At 37.7% G+C, this 18,595-nt stretch overlaps 4 protein-coding genes across 6 annotated transcripts; 2 read left to right on the top strand and 2 right to left on the bottom strand.

Annotated features, from left to right (window-relative positions):
• Window positions 1-2,226: 2,226 nt before the first annotated feature.
• On the bottom strand, window positions 2,227-6,479 carry LOC140776214 (dihydroorotate dehydrogenase (quinone), mitochondrial). Its single transcript, XM_073119846.1, has 11 exons — window positions 6,007-6,479; window positions 5,507-5,589; window positions 4,863-5,186; window positions 4,435-4,690; window positions 4,027-4,107; window positions 3,826-3,933; window positions 3,695-3,724; window positions 3,171-3,308; window positions 2,960-2,997; window positions 2,769-2,868; window positions 2,227-2,630 (listed from the first exon to the last, which is right to left on the bottom strand). Exons 1-11 carry the CDS (start codon window positions 6,151-6,153, stop codon window positions 2,556-2,558), a joined length of 1,380 nt encoding a protein of 459 aa, XP_072975947.1. The 5' UTR covers window positions 6,154-6,479; the 3' UTR covers window positions 2,227-2,555.
• A 1,333-nt stretch (window positions 6,480-7,812) lies between these two features.
• On the top strand, window positions 7,813-8,474 carry LOC140774600 (mannose-specific lectin 3-like). The gene has a single exon (XM_073117667.1). The coding sequence runs from the start codon at window positions 7,903-7,905 to the stop codon at window positions 8,341-8,343; it is 441 nt and encodes a 146-aa protein (XP_072973768.1). The 5' UTR covers window positions 7,813-7,902; the 3' UTR covers window positions 8,344-8,474.
• On the bottom strand, window positions 8,298-11,474 carry LOC140774592 (transcription factor TCP7-like). Of its 2 annotated transcripts, XR_012106620.1 has the most exons (2): window positions 10,147-11,474; window positions 8,298-8,437 (listed from the first exon to the last, which is right to left on the bottom strand). XR_012106620.1 is itself a non-coding variant. In XM_073117653.1 (1 exon), exon 1 carries the CDS (start codon window positions 11,335-11,337, stop codon window positions 10,636-10,638), a length of 702 nt encoding a protein of 233 aa, XP_072973754.1. In that variant the 5' UTR covers window positions 11,338-11,474; the 3' UTR covers window positions 10,006-10,635. The 2 variants fall into 2 exon arrangements, 1 of the variants encoding a protein (XP_072973754.1); XM_073117653.1 differs by lacking the exon at window positions 8,298-8,437 and having other exon boundaries at window positions 10,006-11,474.
• Window positions 11,475-16,454: 4,980 nt separating this feature from the next.
• Window positions 16,455-18,590, top strand: LOC140771374 (putative pentatricopeptide repeat-containing protein At3g15130). 2 transcript variants are annotated; one of them, XM_073112900.1, is made up of 2 exons: window positions 16,455-17,150; window positions 17,232-18,590. In XM_073112900.1, the coding sequence occupies exons 1-2, from the start codon at window positions 16,577-16,579 to the stop codon at window positions 18,368-18,370; spliced, it is 1,713 nt and encodes a 570-aa protein (XP_072969001.1). In that variant the 5' UTR covers window positions 16,455-16,576; the 3' UTR covers window positions 18,371-18,590. The 2 variants fall into 2 exon arrangements, with proteins under 2 accessions (XP_072969001.1, XP_072968993.1); XM_073112892.1 differs by having other exon boundaries at window positions 16,455-18,590.
• The last annotated feature ends 5 nt before the right edge of the window (window positions 18,591-18,595 follow it).

Genomic DNA, 18,595 nt, shown 5'->3' with positions numbered 1-18,595 from the left:
TAGCAATTACAAACCTTGAGATGATTGATTTCCTTTGTTTCTATCAGTAAAGAAAAGATTTTCGAATCGATGGTTTCTTTTTGACAATGTTTCTTCATCTTATAGATCTCTATTCAGCTTATATCTGCATATATATTTTACTTCCAATTTATGTCTATATGGCCTAAATTTTTATGAAGATGCCAGAAATTTTATCTTATTATTCGCCTTACGTAAAAGATGATTTTGTGACATTTAGTGTTACTGATAACCGCTAAGTTTAAACTCAATAATATAAGGGTTAAAAGCTAATTACATCTTAACCCTTTAAACTATATATCACTCTGTATCACAAATACACCGTCTAAATTATTTAAATATATCACCGTCAATATTTCACTAAAAATTCTGATAAAAATAATCTTAAGATTTTGACTAATTTAATAAATGGATAAAAATAACCTCGTCGTCTTTCTATATATTTCAATCTAGTGAGCATTTTTATCCATCAGAGTAGTTAGTTAATTTTTTTTAATATTTTCAAATTATAATTAACCCATGATATAACTAGCCCGGCCCACTTTCCGTAAAGAAAATTAAAGGAAAAACTGCTAATTAGAGCTCTTTGTTCATTTAACAGCTGCAGATAAAAGAAGATATGCTAAAATAAAATTGAACATTTCCGAGATTTGTGATACTGAGTGAAGTTACACCAGTTGATAAGCTCTGAACGAAAATTATTCATGAATATTGATATAAGCAACAGCAGGACACCAGTTTGAACAAAAGAATAAAAAGAAAAATATAATGGCTTCAATTAGATTGGTAAAATTCCACGACAACATAAGCAAACAAGACGATGAAAATCTAGTTGGATGAATGTTGTGTGTGTCTCTGTGGCATTTTATCGAACAATTAGCATACCAACTTCACTGCGATTTCCGGCAAGCATCCATAATACACGTCAAATGGAGGCATTGCTTACCTGCTAATAGTGTGCTCGGAGATGATAATAGCTTGTTGCTAGCAGCTGCTCCAAAATAAGCTTTTCACCTCTATGAGCTCTCATTTGCACTGCTGAGATTCTCTCATTCGTATTGATACACAGGATACCTTTGTGCAGCCATAAAACTAAGCATTCTCTTCATCTTTAGATGCAGTGGGAGCACATAACCCTGCTTAAACTTCATGTCATAGTTGTACAACTCTGAGAAACTTACAAAGAGCAAATAAAAGAGATACAACCTCCCTCTTATTATTCCATAGAACCTTTTCTTTTATGCACAAACCTCACTACCCCCATTAATGTCGTAGATGAAAAAGTTTAAAAAAAAGAGACTAAAATATCACCTCTCAAAAGGTAAGAATATTTAGAGAATAAATTTTAATAAAATACTGATGGAAGGGGTGTTTGATGTACTTCTAACAATCCAAGAGGTTTATATATCGCAAAAGAAAATTCAAAGAAGATGTGTGAGAATTAATTATAGTTATGGTGACACATATTTTTCTGACTAATGATTCACGGAACGATAGATATTGCCTTAATATCTTATCACTGTCAATTATGATATCTTTCACTTTTAGGAAGTTCATCTATAAAGTATACCCTTTATATAACTAAATTTACTATTCCATGAATACTTTGTTATTTTGTTTCTTAAGACTATGTACTTATCATGTTATATTAGTATACAGTATACTTTAAAATCCAGTTAATAAGTTTCAAAAATATGAATACCTGTGTATTATTATTACCTCCATAGTTTGATTCATTTGCTTTCTTCAGTTTTGAGGCAACTTATCATCAAATAATTTATTAGAAATAGGACATGGGCTGCGAGAATAAAACTGGCATGTTCAATGACAATCTTTATCTGATGCCAGAATCCATTTTGTTCAGTGAACAAGACATGAGTGGCAAGAAATTATTTTGTTAACCAAGTGAAGATTTTCTTCTCTTCTTTTTTTGTTAGGAAGTTGATTATTATTATTCGATTTGTTTGAGTTCACATCTTTGTTGTTATGTTTGTAATGACTCATATTAATAGTCCTTTAGATCTCCAAGAGCAATTTATGACTACCAGATTTTGCAATGTTTTCTGTTCCTAAAAGTATGGTGTGTTTTTATTCTTATAAAATATAAAATTCACAAAAATTAATATAATTATAATGTTTAAAATTGTATTATAAAATACAAGCAATCAAAAAATTATTTATCAAATACATCATGATGAATAAAACATATTAAGCAAGTGTTTAAAAACACTATAATAATACAATCAACCAAACAATTCATTTGTTTCTCTAAAATTTAATATCTAGAGAAACATGCATGTCTTAATACACATATTATCTCTAAACATAAGAAACCAGACAGCCCCACAGACAACAGTGGGTAAGGCCTGGTTAGAGAAACTTGATGTTTAACAGTGATTAACTGCATCTCCGGATTTCTTTTCAAAAAGTTAGTGTCTGTAAATAAAACTAGGGTGAGCTTGCTCCTCAAAATAAATATGCTGGATTTCAGCAAAACTACATTTAAGCCGCAATAATGCACACATTCTCTGCAAAGCTTATCTGCAATCTGCACCAACTGCTTCCTGGACAGATTTAAAACCATCCCTTGCTAAGCACTCTGCAAGCTCGGCCTGAAGAAATGGACGCGTTAACATAAACTGTCAATGTGTAAATATTAAAAAATAAAAAAGAGTTTGGACTTCTACGATCTATCTCTGTTCCTTAAAAAGTTGCATAAAAACTGAAGCAGGCTCAGTGGTGATAAAAACCTTTATCTGGGGAATAAGTGCCGGCCCACCATAGGCAAAAGCTGTGTAAAGTTGAACGAGTGTTGCTCCAGCACGAATCTTCTTGTATGCATCTTCGCCACTGGGATGTTGCATAATTAAGAAACATAAGTTGATAATCTTTTTAGTTCAATGTATGCAAGATCATTAGAAGTAATTTTAGTGCCAAATACCTGCTTATACCACCACAGCCTATGAGGGGAATCTTTCCCTGCAATGGTTCAAGGTCCAGAGTTAGATTGCAATCGCCAGATAAGTACTGAACCATGGATTAAATAATAATAATAGTAATAATAAAAACGAGAGGGAACTTCTTCAACATAATGAAATTTCAGATGTAAGTGCATAAATGATAGTCAGTTGAATCAAGAGTGCAGAAAATACCCTGGTGAGGATATACATCTCCTTGAGAATGCTGGTAGACAGATCATATAGTGGTTTTCCACTTAAACCACCAGATTCCCCAGCTAATGGGTGCCTATCTACAGGAGGTGGTCGTGATACAGTTGTATTTGATATGATCTGCACAGACATTGAGATATTAATAATTAAATAAAATGAATCACTGAAGCTACTGCATAGAGAAAGCCCACAATGGCGAAGAGGGCAATGTATTACTAACGTCCAAATGGCAATATGTGCAAGTCTGACATTACTGCTGATTCAAATATCATTTTCAACAAAATTATCACTTAATAGATGAAATAGAGAGCTGTGATGCTCATCATGCAATATGGTATGCCTAACAACCAGGTTAGGTTTGGCACTGTTACTATAAAAAGAATCAGCTGAAAAATCGAACACAAAAAATCTCAAATAAAAGGGAAAAGAAGATGAAGTTATAATGCCCTCTGAACGTAGTGGATAAGAAAGAGAATGGATATAAACTAGCAATGCAGAGAACCTACCAGTCCATCCAAGCGAAGGGCAAGAGAAACCTACAGATATATTGAAATAAAAATCATAAGAACATGCAACATATAAAATTGAAAAACAAAATGTACATCTAAAAAATAAAAGTATCATCCAAGTATATTACCGCGGCAATGTCATCAAGGTCCTGTTTAGATAAGTCTGGTGCAATCTTCACAAGCAATGGTGGAGGACCTTCCTCGGCCCATTGCATTTCATCACGAGCAGCTTGGACCTGTATGTTGCACATATGGTCAAAGACTTGGAGAATCCTTTAGTAAATAAATACACTTGGTTGGGCAAGCACAAAAGGAAGTTAAGTTTCAACCTTTTTAACAAGATCTTTCAGTTGTTTTCTTCCTTGAAGTTTACGAAGACCAGGAGTATTTGGAGAAGATATATTTATAACCTGAATTTTAATATGATATCAACTTCTTGATAAGCTATATTAAAAGAGACAAATTTGAACAAAACAAATCATATACTATATGCCCAACAAGTACGTGAGCTGAAACCAGAGAAAGCTCAAGTCAACCCTTCTTTCGTGGTTACCCTTCCAGTTCAGTGGAATGTTAAAAGATGGATATAACTGATGACATCACAACATAAGACCATGCAGTTATGCCAAATGTTAAGCTAATAAAGAGAAACATGCACTCTGGAAGAAGTAAAAGATCATCATGTAGTTAATTTTGAAGATGATTTTGTCAGCAAGTAATCATGATTTAGGAACTACCAAGTAATCTGCATATTGGGACAAAGTATGAACTCCTTGAACATAGTCAGCAGCTGCATCTTCACTATTCTTGTTCTTGCCAAGATTGACCCCCAAAATGCCAGGGCCTGCTTTTCCTCCGTGCTTTACTTCATTAGTGGAGGAGGATGAAGAGCTTGAAGTTTCTTCCATCTTTCTCTTACCATGCTGGGCGCCTAGACGCTTTGCAACCACCACAATGCCTTCACTATTGAACCCACAGCGATTTATTATAGCGCTGTCCAGTGTCACAAAACCAAGCAAAAGAACAAGTAGATCAGTAATAAGAGGTCCATGTCCAGGCAGCTTGACAAAAAGGAACTCTGTTACCATAGAACAGTTAAAATACAACAAGGTCAAATGGTAACAAACTATTCTTCAGAAAAATTTGATGCAACATACATGCTTACCCTTCCTGTCGCAGTCTGAAAATACGAGGCTTGGGATTTCCCTCTTGAGGAACAGGGGTCACTGACCCAACTTCTACAAAACCGAATCCCAACCCTAAAAGACCTTCTACTGCCTCAGCATTTTTATCAAAACCAGCAGCAAGACCTACCGGATTCGTAAACTTCCGGCCCCAAACTTCTAGTCCAAGTATTTCTGGATCAGGTCTCTTTTCTTTTGGAATAAGGCGATGAGCTGCAGCTGACACGGCCAACTGATGAGCAACCTCTGCATCTAGCAATGCAAAAAGTGGGTTCACAACTTTTGTAGCCTTAAATAACCACCCACTGCAAAAAATAATAAGAGTAAACAATTACTAATTAGATAGAAAATTTAAAAATAAACTGACTCGTAACCAATTTCTACATCAAATAAAGCAACTAAAACTATTAAAACTTACAGAACTAGCAATATAGATTTCTTAAATGCCACGAAAGAGTACCACAACAAGAAAAGGTTCATTTACTGTAACTCCTGAGTAGAATCTCCAATTGAAGCCAACATGGTAATGGCGTACCATTGAAGATCATACAATTTAAAGCTTAATGAAAGTGGATCTTCCTAAAGACAAGCATCTATATCAATCTGAGGATTGAATGTAATGTACCAAAATTTGGCTTCGTCTGCAGTACTCACATAAGCACCTCCAGCTATGGCCAGGCCTATCATGGCTCCAGTTAAAAGCCTTCCCTACAGAATCAACAAAAAGAGGATCTCATATTTATAGAATTGGGTCAATAAATTCAAACCAAACCTATAAAAAAGATCTACGTGTTATGAATTGAACAAAAGAACTTATTTTAAATTAATAGGCAGGTTCACCCAAACAACATCTTGACAGAAGTCAATTATGTACAAACACAAGGTCAACTTCTAACCAAATAATGAAGTGGAAGGACAAAAGATCTTGTAACTTATGAACGAACAAAGTGGACTAGTGCAAGTCTTCTCCTTCATTGCCATTCTACGACTACAATCTCTGGTCCCTGACCAAAGCTGTCTTTTTTCATATTACTCAGCTTTCGTTAATATTATCTTACCCAAGAAGAACACTAATAAGCCCGACAACTATTCGATGAAATGCCAACGAGAGAACACGACTCAAACCTTCTTAGAAGAAGGCGGAATCTTCGGAGCAGATCCCGCAGTGGCCGAGCTAGATTGCCTCGACCCAAACCCACCTTCCACTACTCTACATCTCAAACTCCTCAACAACTTCTCCCTCACGGAGCTCCGCCATGCCCTAGCCGCCATGTACGAGAAGAAACCCTAGCAGCTTCGGATCGAGCGCAAAGGCAAACAGAGGACCTCGCTTATCTCCTCTGTTACAGCGGCGGCGAATAAAGCTAAAGAAAAGTTTTTTTTAAAAAAAAGGGAGATTTTTTTTAGTCCTCCTCGGAAGAGCTTTTCCAGCTATGGAAGGAGAATCTTCGGCGAGGGTGAGAAGAGAATAAAGCCCGGCCTAGCGACTGCTGTTGCGGTGGAGAGCGAGAAGGCGATGACGTGAAGGGCTTCTTGGAGAGAGAGAGAGAGAGAGAGAGAGAGAGAGAGAGAGAGAGAGAGAGAGAGAGAGACACACACACACACACACACAGGGGTATCGGCTTATACCGTGGTAGAGGTAGAGGTAGAGGTAGCCGGAAAAGGTTGTAGCTTTGGTTGGAAATTGGAATAAAGCCTGCACTGGGCCGGCCCAATTATAGCTATTGGGTAGCCCGAAAGACACAAGACTGCAGGCTTCAGCACTGAATTATTATTATTATTATTAAAATCCCTTTTAGCTTGTAAACCCCCATTAAGTTGATATTTGCATCTATACCCTTTAAAATAATTACTTTTTGTGTGAATACCATGTGGACTTAACTAACTATTAAAAATGTTCTAGTTTTCGATTATTTATATTAATTAAGGATATTTTAATTTTTATTAAATTGTTGAAACTTAAATTTGAAAAGTAATTAGAAGATCTATGCAAATAACATATTTTTTAAAGGGTATGTTATATGTATTTAAATATCAATTTTATAAAATTGCATGTAGGTAAATAACTAAATAAATTTAAGGTTATACATATATATCTATATATATTTGGGATGTAATAGCCCCTTTGAAATTGGATATAAGATGCATATTTATTTGAGCCAATTTGCCACCACATGAAATAATAATTTTTCTAGATTAAAATACATTGTGTATCATTTAAAATACTTTACTCTAAACAATTTTATCCAAAATAAACTGGGTCAAATATATTTAACCAAAGTTTTTTTTTCTTCATATGCATAATCCTGCCGGCCATTAACACTGGACTTTGAATCAGAACATAGCTTCATATCTAAACTTTGTTGTCATCTTAACCTAAACACTTAAGTTATTCCTAATAAAAAAATAACTTAAATACTTTTTTCTCCTTGTATTTTGACCAGTAATATTTTGTCCTTATATTATAAGAGCCCTTAGTCCTTAGACACAATTAGCGTATATATATTTTTTTTATCTCTTAGATGATAAATTAAAATTTAACTATCTATTGGGAGAAACAGAGACATTGTATATTCTTATAGTACATGGGATAAAATGATACTAAATAAAAATATAAATAAAGAAAATATAATTAAGTCTAAAATAATAATATTTCTCATGTGCAGGTGACATAAGAATATTAAAATATACGACAGAAAATGCCATCCAATGCTGAGAAATGATCATCTAACTGACTAACTAACGATGACAACACTCTTTGGTCGGATTCGAGCAATAACTGCCAGCGGCATCTTGCAAATAGTTTATCCGTAGAGTATGAAATAAAGGCAATAATATTTTAGGTATTTTAAAAGATAAATTCTGTATCTCTTTTTACAGATTAATTATGTTAAGTAGACACGCGTCGCATTAATAGCGGAAGTAACCTGTGTGATCTGGCGCTCCACTAATTAAATTATTCCACTCCCCTCTCCGATGCTTATCTTTATCTCAAAACTATAAAACCAACCAAAGAGCTCAATGCCTGGTCGCCTAGGAATGGAGTCCACATCCACAATCATCGCCTTCGTCGTCCTGACGGTGGCCGCCGGCGCTGCCGTCGTCGCCGCCGAAGATACCATGTTCAGCGGGGAGAGCCTCGCCTCCGGGCAGTTCTTGGAGAGCGGGCCTTACACGTTCATCATGCAGGATGACTGCAACTTGGTGTTGTACGTGAACAAGAACAAGGCTCTGTGGGCGTCCGGGACGAGCAGGAAGGGCAGCTCCTGCCACGCCGATCTGCAGAGCAGCGGCAACCTCGTCGTCTTCTCCGGCACCGGCGATGTCTTATGGACCAGCAACAGCTCCCGCGGGCCGAATAGCTACCGGCTCATCATGCAGACCGACGGCAACGTCGTCATCTACGGTGCCGCGGTGTGGGCGACCAACACGGTGCAGAGCAGGAAGAAGAGGCTGCTCTGATCCATGTATCGAGTATCATACGTGAACTCTTAGATCCTCGCTTAATAGCTTAGTACTATCGATCTCCTCTACTCTAAGTGGATGTAGTGTTTCTCTGAATAAGAATATATGAGCCGAGTTAGTTTGATCGAGCCTGGGTCTGATCTGATCAGGCTTTGTTCGAAATTAATTTTGAGTCCTAAATCTATTGATGCCAAGAAATTATTTTGCTAACACGTCAATGCTTCCTAGTCCATTAACAGTTTATAAAACTAATCAAGAAATTAAACAAAATGTATACAAATACTCGATACGCATCCGAAAGGATAGGACATACAAGAGAGGTTCCAATATCAAAATAGAATTACGAAACTTTGTAGCAGCTTTCATTTCACAAGTTCGATTGATAGATGCAGGTCGCTGTCAAGTTACAAGCAAATAAGGATATAAAGATCACAGCTTTAATACCATTCTTGTCCACAAATTTAGACCTACACGTTTCCACGCACTTCGATGTGTGCATGTCAGGATGAGCAGAATGAATTAAGCATCATACTGGCCATGATTGACATAATGAAACTAGAGAAGAAAAGACATTCGTTCCCAACAAAATGCCTTAAAAATTCACTGATTAGAAACATTATAACAGTCAAGAAAAGGGTCTAAAGTTGGAGCTTACCATTAATTTTTTGGACTATAAATGATGTGGCCTTGGGTTTTCCTGGAACCAAATTCATGCAGCGTGGCAATATCTACTATTTACACTGCAAGAGGATATACTTGATCTACCTGAAGGTCGCCAACTGCATTGGTGCTGCACACCAAATTTCAATTTCCATATGTAATGTTCAGACTCTTCAGTGTTACATCCAACATTCCAGACACTAAAAAGAGTTGAACTATGAAAGGAGATATAGTGGTTTCCTAGATACCAAGTTTTGTTGTGATCTATTAGCACTTCCACCCTTACCCAAAGAGGGCGAAAGAACCAGTATTTAGAAGCCTGCCCAGATAATAAAGAACTGGTTGACATACTAATTAAGGATGCTATTGGTCCTGCCGCCGGCATGGAAGTTATGATTTTCCATTAGAATGACTAGCAATTGACATACCGATCATGTGAAATGAGTAGAAACTTGAACAGAGAGGGGGAAAACTAATCCAAAAGGAGACACTTCTTAACAGAAAGCCATTGGCGGCTTTGAGTGCAATCTTCAACAAGCCCAATATATATATATATAGCATGATTAGAAAGTACAGAACTAAAAGCAAAGTTTAGGATAAAGTAAAAATATAAATATAAAGTGTGATAGATGTAAAGGGCGACCTAATTAATGTGGCACTTCCTTCATTTGAATACAAGATAAATGAGAAAGTAGATTGAAGCATCTAATAAGAAATGACTCCACACAAGTTCTAACTGAAAGGCTTCAAGACAATATCTGTCCCATTTATGAAATGCTGACATCACAAAAACCACTAACAATAATGAAAAGAGATTCCTCAAAATGGAACTTGTTTGCCACTTAGCTATCGCAATAATGTAGTGTCCTAATTCAGTCATGGTTCATAGTCGAAACAAAATTACTTGTAATACCAGTAGATGAAAGAAGGATGATCATTTATAGTTAGCAGAAGTGGTGCAATAAGAGAGGAAAATATATATATATGACACAAGAGAACAAGAGAAAGTACATTCTTATTTGCCCTCGTACAACTTGAAACAATCCATAAATACACAAGACAACATGGTTATTCCCAATGCTAATAAATCCAAGAAAAATGACTTAGAATACATATGGGACTTGAATATAGAGAACTTACAGGCTTAATTCAGAAGGTTTCTGCAGGCATTTTCTTCTAAATTCTCCACACACCAGCATAGAAATAAACAGAGACACTGAAGGCCACACACACCAATCTACAAACAAACACATTGAAGTTCCCAACCCCTCTTCCTGATTTCATCCTCTTGATGCAATCCAGTCTTCTTTCCAATGGAAGTATTTTTTTTTTTTCCAAATTGAAGCAAACAAAGAGCCTTCTGACCCACAAAATAGCTTCTCTCTTTTAGAGAAACTTGATACTCTCCAAAGCAGCAGTTTTTGCAAAGAAAGAATGGTACAATCATGAAGCCTTCCTTCAGCAATCCTTCCACCAACCTTGTTTCATCCAGGGTAGAGGGCAAGAAGAACAAATGAGAAGACTCTACTCACTTCTACCAAACTTCCACAAAGCTCTAACCTTTTCACACGTTTCTGAAACTAAAAAATTCCGAACCCTAACCCTAACCCTAGAAAGCAGGAACCCAAATCAGCGCCCCTCCTCCTCGCTCCTCCCCGCCGCCGTCGTGGCCGGCGGCGCCCCCGACAACGAGGCGAGCAGGTTCAGGTGCCCCTGCGCGATGGGCAAGTAATTCCCCACCCTCGCCGCCGACGCCTCCGCCACCGTCTGTCCGCCACCGGCGAACCTCCCGGAGAAGCTCGCCTGCGGCACGATCATTTCCGGCGCGGCGAAGCTCCACAGCTGCCCGAAGTCGGCCCGCGCCGGGACCGCCCAGAACCCCCCGACCGCGCCGCAGCCACCTCCGCCAGCGGCGGACTCGTCCTTGTCCCCAGAGTCCTCGTCGGCACGGAGGCGCTTCCCGAGGATGAACGGTGCGGGGACGAGGTGTGCGGCCGCGGGGGCAACGGAAGAGGTGGATGAGGGAGAGGAGAGGGTTCCGGCGCCGCCGCCGCCGCGTATGGCTGCGGATGAGGCGGTGGAGAAGGAGGCCGGGGTGGTCCCTGTGCCGGTGGCAGCTATAATGGAGGGCTCGGCTTGGCGGAGGAGCCACTCAATGGTTTGACCGTCGGACTTATGCCCTAGCTCACGCGTGAGCTGGAAGACACGCGCGGCGCATATGATCGGCATCCGGATGCGGCGGCCGCGTCCGTCGACCTTGCTGTGGCGGTCCTTCGACGGCGCCTTCTTCGCCGGCCCCGTCAAGTTATTCCCGCTATCCGGCGTCGTCATAGCTTATTCCGGTAGGGAAAGGAATAATAAGAATAGGAATAGGAACAGGGATTAGGATAAGAAAGCGGAATAGAGGAGGAAAGGAGATAAGTGAGCTGGAGAAGGGGAGGAGGGAGAGGACTAATGATTGAGAGAGGGAGGAGACAGTGGAGACAAGGAGGAAGGGCACATGGGGAAATGGGACCCACGACCTAGGCGTCTTTACACTGTGACCCACGATATTGGCAGACGTCGGAAAGTAAAGGGAGAGCACCTACGTCACGAAATGGGCACTGTGCTTCTCGAAATTTACCCCCCTGCCACCGGATCCGGGTCCAGCTGGTCCAGACCCGCTTCAGTGCGGGGCCCGGGTCGGAACAGGGGGTAGGTGTAGGCCGAAGCTTTCAATTATAAATGGATGGATGGATAATATTGTAAAAGTTCCAATTCTAGTGTCAACAGCTGGGACCCACATTATTTCAATTACAATTATTTAAAAATAATAATAATTCTAATTAAGAAAATTGTGGGCCATATTATTCAATTGATTTCGATTGATTTTATTTTTGTCACACGTCTACACTAGTCATCTGCTACATAGTAGGGCTAAACCCTTCCTTGACATGGATTAACTATACTTTAAAAGAAAAAGTCAAAATGGAGTCAAAGTTACCTCCATATATATAGCATGTTTTGGTCAAAAATTTAGTAAATATTAACTCTAATATTTATAATGTTATTTAAATTTATGATATTTGTCATAAACAGCCAAGGTGGTAGAGTACAATAATTAGGCTACAATGGTTAACTTATTTTCGATTGCGTTCAATTCAAGCTAAAAATTATCAAACTTAAATCATAGATATGAATCGTGCTCCTGTTTATCAATTTTACGTCGATCTAATGAAGCATACAGATACTAATCTTATAATTGAGTAGAAATCTCCGCCACTAGAGTAGAGAGACAAAATGTGAATTCATCGCTAATATTGTCCCTTTTGTTACTAGCTTTAAGCATGGGCATTTCTCCTCGGTGCTACTTGTAGAAGTTTGGGATATCTTAGAGGCTCTATAGTGCTAAAAAAACACTCTGAATTTAATTAGACTCCTAACTTTTTATTACCATCTTACACAGTGTCAATAAAGCAGACAATTGATACTACTACGATTACATTATAATTTATATTAAATACTTTTAAATATGTAAAATCTAACAAACTTGTTAAGAGGTCAATTATATTGCTAACTAGTGGCGAAACTCTAGTAGACAATTACAATTCAGGTGCACTTAGGAACGGTAATTTTGTGAGAGATTTCTATTGTTTTTAATCTCCGATACTAATAAGGTCTTTTTAAACCATTATGATTAATTTATAAATGAATCATGATGGTTTATGTGTCTGCTAACTTAGGTGTAAATTAATTTTCTCAATAAACCTAATTTACTTAAGTCCTCATCCTTCGATAATTTCTCTCTCTCCAGAGACTTTACTCAGTAATTTCACCTCAGCAATTTAAAACTTTAAAGTGAACTGGACGAATGATAAATAAAAAAAAGAAGCTCTTTTTCTAAGGCAGATGGAAAACGCGACCATTGGGATTGCTTCTTTAACTGGACTGGAGCAGTGACGTGGCTGTCGCTAGATCCAGGACCCACGTCCATCCCCACCCACACAAAGCTGGTCCAGTTGTTACAGGAGGGAGCGCGGGGCCCACCCACCTCTGTCGCTGACATGTGGTGCGCATCCGATAGGTCCACCCGTTGGGTCCCGTACCGGTGGTCCAAAGCTGGGTGTACGCACGAGCTTCGGGTACACGTAGAGGAGGAGGAGGAGAGTGGGTGGGGGGGTCCACAGTTTGGGTAGTTATTCACTTATAAGAAGGAAGGGGGGAGTTGGTTTGGATAAAATATAATATGGATAGGACCGTTTTGATTGGTGGTTGGTTGGGGGTGGCTAATTTTCTTTGTCGGATGACAACGATAGGCTTGGTAAAATGGTAACAATCTAGTTAACCGTCTTAGTTAGTTAATATAAAGCGAGTCAAACTCTTACTTTTTCCGTAATAATAATAATAATAATAATAATTCTATTACTAGTGGTCTATTATTGCATATCGATTACGATCCGTGAAACCTAGGTTTAGCGGCATCTAGGCGACTGCTGTGTTTGAGAACTGCTATTAAAGGTCAAATTTCTTATATACACTAAAGGGATTATATGTATAAGAAGCTAATGATGTTTAATATTATTATGAATGGAATTAAGCAAATGCAGTGCAGCATCTCTTTATTTCCTAATCACTCTCTCAGACATAGAATTGTTGTTAATGATTCTATGATGCTACTTCACACTGGGGCCAAAGAATCTCAAATGAGTTATAATCTTTTGAAGGTGGAGCCTTGAGATCTTTATTTAATTCTTTTTATTTCTGTTTTAGTAAAATAGTTAGTATGAACTAAGTCAGCCCATTTTTTCTATGAGCAAATTATAGTTTATTTTTCTCTAATTTTGATTTGTACTATGTATATACTTATTAAGATGCAATTATTAGATATTTCATTCTTTATTTTTGAATAATGACATAAAGTTATGCTTTTCACTTAGCAAAATGTTCTTCGCTAATCAACTAAAATACAACGTATTATTTTCCGCATCAAACTATGTTTTTGTTAACAACCGACTAATGATTATAATTTTGATATGAAATCTTCATAGTATAAGAATTAAGCGTTTAAGTTTAAAGTAAACAACGAAGAGTTTTCCTCTCTCTTTTAATATTCAAATAAAACAGCAACTACAAGAACAAGTATTCTCTTTGCAAGTGCATTCACACATAGGCAGTTCTTTAATAGATATTTTGTTAGAGGATAAACTATGAACTAATTAGAGTTTATGAGGTCCTTTTATGCTTCTCTGTTAAAGTATTGACGCTTTAACAGTAGTAATTAACATATGGCAAGTGGATAAATAAATATAAATTAGGAGCAAAACATGGGTCAAGTGGATGGGCCCATGAGATCCATTAATATGATCTGGATTCCAGCAAATAATTAGTAATTAATCACTGGCGTGTAATCTTCTCTCTTCAATCTTCACGTAGGTTGAGTAGATGATAGCATAATAATATTTCATGCTCAAATATAAATAAATTTTATTTCATCACCTTTGATGATGAGATTTTAACATAAACTGACACCAAAATTATAAAACTCTTTTAAAATTACCTTTTTATTAATAAAATATAACTAATTATGAATAAAACTAAACTTAAATACTCAATTTAAAACCATAGTGGTAATTATAATATTGATCTAGCGTTGTTAATCGTCCGTTATCATGTAGCAAAAAGAAAAACTATTTAAAAATTAAATTTATAATTAAAATTTTATCTTCAAATGTAATGGATTATTACGTTATAATATTAGTTAATTAGTCACAGAATCACAGGAAGAATTAAGATTATACTCTCGAAGCTTCGTATTTGAAGTCACCTTTGGGAGAGAAGGTTTGGAATGACGACAATGCTACACGGTGGAGGAAGATGTCAGGAGTATTAATTATATAAGTTTTAATCACACATATAACGATTAGTTTAGTGGGTATTAGTTTGCTATCTTAAAAGATATTCCCACTACCAGCCAACTACTCATTATTCTAATCACGTTACTTTAAGCACAAATCATGAATTTATGTCCTTATCGCGTCATTTGTGGACAATCAACTTTCGGATCATCTTCTCTTTGGTGGTTATTGTTTAATGGGATTTGGATTTAAACTAAATTAAATATAGGATAATTATTAATTACGATCATCCTTCGTCATCATAGGCTGCTTAATTCAATGCATTTGTATGTAATTTAGGTATCATACTAATGAGAAAAGAGTAAGTTTCGATAAGTGCCGATGAGCATTTAGCACTAGTTGTTAAGTGTGATGATTGTGGACCAACCTAGTCTAGTACAGTTGGTATGTATCTTTCTTATAACCAAGGAGATTATTATGAGTTAACTCCAATGTCAAACAATATTATGGAGAAATTATTTAGTGGTTTAGTGGCTTGGCTCAACGGCTTGACAGTGCGATTGGCTTAGAGAAGCAATTTAGCAGTGTAACGATTTGGAGCAGGTTTTGGTAGCATTTTATTTTTCAATAATTATTCGACGACGCACATAACTTAAAGTCTAAATTAAACGGCTTACTATATTAGCTAAAAACTCAATGAAAGCCTAAGTAACTTTATATCTAACGAGAATTGATTCTTTATTCAGCTCATATCCAGCCCCGACCTTACGAATGATAAAAAAGAGAAAAAATTAATATACAATTTTTTTTCAAATATGTTCAACAATGCGCAAATACTATTAAGCAATTAATTTTTGATTAATTACAAATTTACCACGTGGTATCACCTTATATTAATATGTAATGTAACAGCTAGTAATACAGCAGGAGAGTAGAGAGATGTTTGATTTAGATAGCTTAAGAGGTAAGTTATAAGCTAAGTCACCGTTTTCATGAAGTGAAAATATAATTTAATATTTTATTATTGTAAAACTCAAGAAAACTTCGTATATTTTTTGCCTTTATTATACCTACAAATACTCATCGAATTAATTTTAATAAACATACTCCTTGGTCAATATTAAAATTCGATCATTTTGCATCCTTATAGTAATTACCCTCTAGATAATCCTTTGAGATAGGCCCAAATAGTTAAATAGGCTACCTGTATCATACTCTCACTTCTCCTGGAAAGAAAGAAGAAAAGCTAATCATTAATAAAAGAATAAAATCTAGAGTTTGTATAATAATAAATACAAAATATGTACTTTTAATAAAGAGATAATTCAATTTAAAATTTCTAAATTATCTCTGTTTTACGTATTTATTTCCTGAATTTTTTTATTATCCACATACAACCTTTAAATTAAGAAAAAAAGAATATATATATATATATATACCTTCTTAAATTAAGGAAAAAATAATTATATATTAGGTAACAAAAAAAATTAAGGAGTATAAGTAGAAAATAGTGATAGGTCTAAGTGGAATTATTCGTTTAATAACTCTGACGTTATTTATGGACCTGGCCTGGCCCACTTAGCCCATTGACAACTTTACCATTTGTCTCTAAGCTCTAATAAGTCTCTACCAATATCACTGGCTAAATCCTCCATTCTTATAGGTTTTGGGAAAAGAAAGAGGAACCCAACTGTCACCGTTCCGAACCATTAACGGCTAGACCCGGGGAAAAGGAAATGCCACAATGGCCAGCCTCGTCTTACCTCTTCCACCGACCTCCATTATCGACGGCAACTGCTCTGCTTCGTGTTTATTGCACGACAGACCATCCTTTAGACCAAGGAGTAGTTGGATTAGACCACTACTACTCGAAACTCCTCCAGAGTTGTACTCGCACCTCCCATTTCGAGTTTGGCAGTTCCATCCATGCCCATCTCCTCAAAAGGCCCCTCCTTTCCACGTCCCTCTTCCTCCAGAACCACCTCCTTAATATGTACTTCAAGTGCATCCGTGACCCTTATGTTGCCCTAAGGTTGTTCGATGAAATGCCTCGGAGAAACGTGATCTCGTGGTGCGCTGTCATTGGCAGCCTCGTCCGGTGTGACCGACCTCATGAGGCTTTGTCTCTCTTCCGCTTGATGCTTCGGGCTGGCGTGAGGTCCAATGAGTACACACTTGTTAAAGCGCTCAATGGCAGTTCCCTTACGGGTGATTCCAGTCAAGCTCTGCAACTGTATGCATTAGTTATTCATCTTGGCTTTGAGTCTAATGTGTTCTTGATGAATGCTTTCCTTAGCGCCTTGATTCGAGGTGAGCAGTTTGCCGATGCAGTCAAACTTTTTGAGAAGTCTCTTATAAAAGATATTGTTTCGTGGAACTCAATGATGGCAGGCTTCTTGCAGTTCTCTTACTCGGATGTATGGGGGTTTTGGTGCAGAATGATTCATGCAGGGGTGCATCCTGACGAATTCTCGTTTAGTAGTGTGTTGACGGGGTCAGCGGCAAAAGCATGCTTGAGAAGTGGTATGCAAATTCATGGTCAGCTTGTTAAGTATGGTGTTGGAGATGATGTTTGTGTCGGGAATTCCTTGGCCGATATGTACTTGAAGAGCAAAGATTTCATCAGTGGTTTTAGAGCTTTCAATGAGATGGCAGAAAGAGATGTTGTTTCTTGGACCCAGATGGCTGCAGGTTGCTTATACTGTGGCGAGGCCACTAAAGCTCTCGAAATCATAAATCAGATGAAGCTGGCTGGAATAAAACCTAACAAATTCACACTGGCTACAACGATTAATGCCTGCTCTAACTTGGCTTCTTTGGAAGAAGGAAAGAAGGCACATGGATATCGGATCAAGCTTGGAGCAGATGTGGATGTATGTGTCGATAACGCTCTCATAGACATGTATGCAAAATGTGGATCATTGAACTGCGCAAGGGGGGTTTTTTGGTCAATAAAAGAGCGGTCAATCATTTCCTGGACGACGATGATCATGGGGTTGGCACATAATGGACTTGCTCAGGAAGCTCTAGAGGTTTTCGATGAGATGATTTCAGAGCGTGTTATACCGAACTACATTACATTTGTTTGTGTCTTGTATGCTTGTAGTCAAGGAGGGTTAATTGACGAAGGTTGGAGATATTTCAATTCCATGGTGCATGATCACGGCATTAACCCTGGAGAAGATCATTATGCGTGTATGGTAGACCTCCTTGGAAGAGCGGGGCGCATCAAGGAGGCTGAAGAGTTAATACAAAAGATGCCTTTCAGACCAGGAACCCTAGTTTGGAAAACCTTTCTTAGTGCTTGCAGGCTGCATGGCGATGTAGATAGTGGTGTGAGAGCAGCAAAGCACACACTTGGACTGGGAAAGGAGGAGGACCCATCAACATATGTCTTGATGTACAACATGTTTGCTAATGCATCCAATTGGGATGCAGTAGGAAGGGTGCGGGAACTTATGGAAGGTAGAGAAGTAAAGAAATTGCCAGGGTCTAGTTGGATTCAAGTCATGGCAGGCAAAGGTCCATAGTCATGCTATCATAACTTGGAGCTTCTGTGTACTTCACGGGTCTTGGAAGATTGATGGCCTCTTTTAGATGAAGCCTTCAATATCCATCTGTATAACATCCGACGACATATCAGATATTCACTGGAAGAGTCGAAGAAATGCCAATAAATCCTAAGTCAGTGTCTTCACCTTCACAAAGTACAAGAAACTTGTGGATGATCTGTAGATCAACATTCTCTTAAATGG

Source organism: Typha angustifolia, chromosome 2, assembly GCF_048772165.1.
Source record: "Typha angustifolia cultivar Huaian chromosome 2, ASM4877216v1, whole genome shotgun sequence".
In the NCBI taxonomy this organism is placed as follows: Eukaryota; Viridiplantae; Streptophyta; class Magnoliopsida; order Poales; family Typhaceae; genus Typha; species Typha angustifolia.
The sequence above is the reverse complement of the archived record's forward strand: the minus strand, read 5'-3'. Positions and strand labels throughout refer to the sequence as shown.

Excerpts from the sequence above, each read along its gene's own strand:
- LOC140776214 (XM_073119846.1), bottom strand. The coding sequence starts at position 6,153 with ATGGCGGCTAGGGCATGGCGGAGCTCCGTGAGGGAGAAGTTGTTGAGG. Across the intron at positions 3,934-4,026 it reads TGAAAGATCTTGTTAAAAAG|GTCCAAGCTGCTCGTGATGA; the intron begins GTTGAAACTTAA and ends TGCAACATACAG. Across the intron at positions 2,631-2,768 it reads CACTTATTCCCCAGATAAAG|GCCGAGCTTGCAGAGTGCTT; the intron begins GTTTTTATCACC and ends CCATTTCTTCAG.
- LOC140774600 (XM_073117667.1), top strand. The coding sequence starts at position 7,903 with ATGCCTGGTCGCCTAGGAATGGAGTCCACATCCACAATCATCGCCTTC.
- LOC140774592 (XM_073117653.1), bottom strand. The coding sequence starts at position 11,337 with ATGACGACGCCGGATAGCGGGAATAACTTGACGGGGCCGGCGAAGAAG.
- LOC140771374 (XM_073112892.1), top strand. The coding sequence starts at position 16,577 with ATGCCACAATGGCCAGCCTCGTCTTACCTCTTCCACCGACCTCCATTA.